This window comes from Pyrus communis, chromosome 15, assembly GCF_041283825.1.
Source record: "Pyrus communis isolate YQ-2024b chromosome 15, ASM4128382v1, whole genome shotgun sequence".
Classification (NCBI taxonomy): Eukaryota; Viridiplantae; Streptophyta; class Magnoliopsida; order Rosales; family Rosaceae; genus Pyrus; species Pyrus communis.
The window spans coordinates 9,672,091-9,676,321 of record NC_142579.1 but is presented as its reverse complement, the minus strand read 5'-3'; the positions used below and the strand labels follow the sequence as shown (position 1 = coordinate 9,676,321).

The following is a 4,231-nucleotide window of genomic DNA, read 5'->3' as shown; positions in this document are numbered from 1 at the left end:
TGCACATAGCATTTCAAACTTAGGATCTCTCGTTAATTTTAAACAACAAAAACCATTGCTTCTAATTAAACTTCTTGATCATTTAGCCAAATTTTGTAAATTTATACTATTATGAAAAGAAATTTGTAAAAATTGGAATGTAAATAAGCACACATGGTGTTTTGAACCTAAGACATCCTCATTCATTTTAAACAACAAAACCACCAGTTCTAGTTAAATTTCTTTGTCACTAAACCAAATTTTATAAATTTATACTCTTATAAAAACATATATAAATATACCACCCTAATAATTTTGGTGCCCCTAATTTTTTTGGGCCCCGGACGATTGCCTTGCCCGCACTGGACCTGGGCCGGGCCTGACAAACACTAACCTTACACCACCATAACCATAACCACCACCACTGCCATCAAAACCGCCATCATCGCCATTATCACCACTATTGTTTCCACCGTCGCCGCCACTATCGTTATCATCATCGCTACCATCACCACCATTGCCATCATTGTCATTACAACCATAACCTCCACTATCATCGTTGTCGTTGCCCCTACCACCATTAGTACCTCTACACCCCAAGCACCACACCCCCATTATTGGCCACATCACCATAGCTCTACCTTTGTTGCTGCCATCACCACCACTACTGTTGTCGCCGCCGCCGCCGCCACCACCACTATCTTTGCCACCGCTATCATCGCCACCACCCCCACTACTAGGTTTTTTTTTGTCATCATATACAATTCACTTTTACAATAAAAAAAAAATATCAAATGCTTTTATACTGTTTTTCATATTCAAAAAATACAGTGTATAAAATGTTTAACTACCGTATTTTACAGCCGGTTATTGTTAAAGCACAACAAAAGTTTTTTAAAAAAACACAACAATCTCAAACTAGCCCTAACCCTCACAATAACGATATTTTTAATTCAACGTGAAGAACACGTTAATTACAGCAATGCTTAATTAGGTTAGTTCCATGACTGAAAATATTAGTAATAAATATTTGAAGACTCAAAATACAAAAACAGAAACCCCTCACTTGTGGTGCAATAGTAGTCAGATCAACAAAAGTTAAACCAAGAAGTTCTTCTCTTCGAAATATATTTCTATTTTTTTTTCTTTATTAAGAAATGGAGTTTTGCACTTATTTGTAAAGAACCCTACCATGTGGACTCAGAATTCCAACTTGAGTTTCTCAATGGACTTGTAGCTCAAGACTCAAGTGATTGAGGAAATGTACTCGCACCTGAAGTCATATATTCTTGTATCCGAAGTCCTGCTCCCTCGATTAATATCGCTTGTATCTTGAGTTCTTTATCCAAGGGAACAAGATGATATTAGCCATGAAGACAACTATTAAACAATAGATCCACAAGAGTGGGCCCCCTGCTCCATTGTTTCCCACTTTGTGAACCTGACATGGGTCTTGCTTTACAAAATGTTTGGTGATGGGAGTTGAACTTTTACAAATTTAAATTTCATCTTTATAACAATGTGAAACCAAAGCACATATATTTCAAGATCCCTCCTTTTACAGCCTGTACTCCTTTAACGAAATGAAAGAAACCAAAAGAAAAAAGAAGCCCCAAAGAGTTGAAAGCCAGATAACAAAAGCACTTTTTAGGGTTTTTGACTCTAATACCACCCCCCTCCCCCCTCTCAATAATATATGACTTTATGGATTGGAGCTTCTACCCACAGATGAGCACGGTGGAGGAAAGACTTGTGTCACTTACTGTACAAACCCCCTTTATTCCATGGCCCATCTCCTCTTTGTCAAGCTTCTTATCCAACCCTTCCTTACCTTGACACCCTCCACCTTGTTGCTGACATGGCACACACTGCCCTTGTTGGACCTCTTCCATCTGATGAGCTGGGTCAAGTGACCAATCCTCTTCCGCCACCTAAGCGGGATGTGGGATTTCCCGTACTCTGTCACGCTCTTGGTATCCCTTGCCTCCTTGGTTTCCTTGGCTTCCTTGGCTTCCTTCCTGAAGTTGTGATTCCAGGACATGTTGCAATGATCTAGAGAGACCTTTGAGACTTTGTTCTTCTCCCATGAGGTTACTCCATTGTCTTCAAACTTGATTGATATGAATGAGTCTGCAAAAGCAATTGGCAGTGCGAATATGTGATCATGGTTGCCAAGAAAATTCAGACATGCACATTTTTTACAATCTTTTTCGGTAGTGAGAAAAACCCCCAATGGCCTACTATCTCATTCAGATCGAGTTCTTAGGACAAACCTCAAATGCATGCAATCATATGCAAACCACACGTGCTCACACCATTTTCTGCTAAATAGTGAGTTAGTACATTAAACTGGGCAGAGAAAGCTCCAAGGGTCAATGACCAAATAAAAGCAAATGTAACTCAATCAAAAGAACGCAATCAACGTGAATTTGAAGTTAGGAGTAATTATATATAGGTTCATTCAAAACAGGCTAATGGTGATGATATTCTCTGTTTAGCTTATGAGAATATTTGCAAACACAATATGTTAGTCAAATGTAAGAACTGTGTTTTCATCCCCTCCAAACTCTACTTTCATTATTATTATTATTATTATTATTATTATTATTATTATTATTATTATTATTATTATCATTAGTTGGTTGGGAAGGATGGGGAGAGGGTTGAGTGCAAGCAAAGATGATTAACAAAGGAAATTTGAACTAAAACATAATTAAGTTTGGCTTTTGCACTTTAATATTTTGTATATCAACTTAATTAAGTTTGCTTATAATAATGGAAGTACGCTGATTATTTAAGATATCCCTAAACAGGGGTTTTTTCTAATACTAACACAGATTTGGAGGGGTAGTGCCCCTCACTTACTTTTGAAGCGAACCAAATGTAAATGCACAAAACCTCATAAAGGTAACATCCATCTACTTCTAAAACCTGAAAAAGGATGCATCTTGGTTCAAAAGGATGAAGCTTTTTAGGTAATTGTCAAACTAATCTGCTTGTAGTCTTTTAATGATAGTTTCTTCGCATAATTGTAAACAATTAAATCATAATTGATTAGACAACCACATGAACCCCAATAAAAAGAAAAGGATGCTTCTTCATGAATAAACCCCTAAAACCCGCCACTTAGTACGTCTTGTGGTATTCCTTTTCACTTGTAAGTGAAAGGTCTTAAGTTCAATCCTCGCCAAATACGAGTTTGAACCATATTATTACTAGCTCATTGTCTGGCTATGCCTTAAGTGGGGGGGGGGGGGGGAAGATGAAGTCTTGCATTCCAAATCTTCCGTTTTATTTATACTTTGGCCATAATTTTGTCATTATCACCTAAAAAACAACTAATTACACAACATATTAAACCAGACCCACAACAAACAAAGAAACAAAGACACACATACAACATCAAAGCACAATGCTTGGCCTTAAGCATTGTTTATATCACCACAAAGTTCAAATTCATAATTTTCACCACTAAAAGCTGCAAAAAATTAAAAAGATAAGAAATTTACCACTCACCCACCAGAAAAAGTACTTACCTTCTTGGCTGGTGGAAGCCTCTTGATCTGAGCCGTCGTCAGGTTTCCACTGCCGATTGAGGAAAGAGCTGAAAGCAAAGATCTTGGGGAGGCGAATGGGTGCCTTCTTGTGCATGCCATTTGGGTTTTTATGGCCACTGCCGCCTCTGCCGCCTCTGACGGAGGAAACATGGTGGCGGTGGTGGTGGCGGCCTTTTTTGGCAGACAAGATCAGAAGCCTCTCAGTCAGGCAGAGCGAGCAGACCCCCACAACCAACTCTTTAGGGTGGAAATAGCAAAAGGAGTTCTCTTCTCTGAAGCCATTCATGTTAGAATTGGGGTTTGAGGGAGTTGATGAGAAAGGTAAGGGAAAAAGTGAGAAAAACTTGTGACTTGAAAAGAAAGAAAGAATAGGTTCTGTGTTGAGTTCTGTTTTCCTGTGTGGGAGAAGAATGCGTGGTGCGTGTAGTTTGTTGGAAGGCATTTATAGTTTGGAATATTTTAAGAGGGGATGCTACGTGACCAAAATTTTAAGAGTAATGTTAAAATGATTAAATTTGTAAACTAAATTTTAGAAATTAAATGACATGTAAGTTGATGATTAGTTCATTACTTAATCGTTGATAGACGTGCTCATTTTTATTAATGACATATCATTTAATTTGCAAATTTAGTTTCCTAATTTAATTTTCCTAATATTACTCAAATTTTAAGCCATCTTTCGTAGAATATGTGGA

General features: G+C 37.7%; 1 protein-coding gene across 1 annotated transcript; it reads right to left on the bottom strand.

Annotated features, from left to right (window-relative positions):
• Window positions 1-1,467: 1,467 nt before the first annotated feature.
• LOC137708643 (uncharacterized) lies at window positions 1,468-3,952 on the bottom strand. The gene is made up of 2 exons (XM_068447767.2): window positions 3,516-3,952; window positions 1,468-2,109 (listed from the first exon to the last, which is right to left on the bottom strand). Exons 1-2 carry the CDS (start codon window positions 3,820-3,822, stop codon window positions 1,757-1,759), a joined length of 660 nt encoding a protein of 219 aa, XP_068303868.2. The 5' UTR covers window positions 3,823-3,952; the 3' UTR covers window positions 1,468-1,756.
• Between the last annotated feature and the right edge of the window lie 279 nt (window positions 3,953-4,231).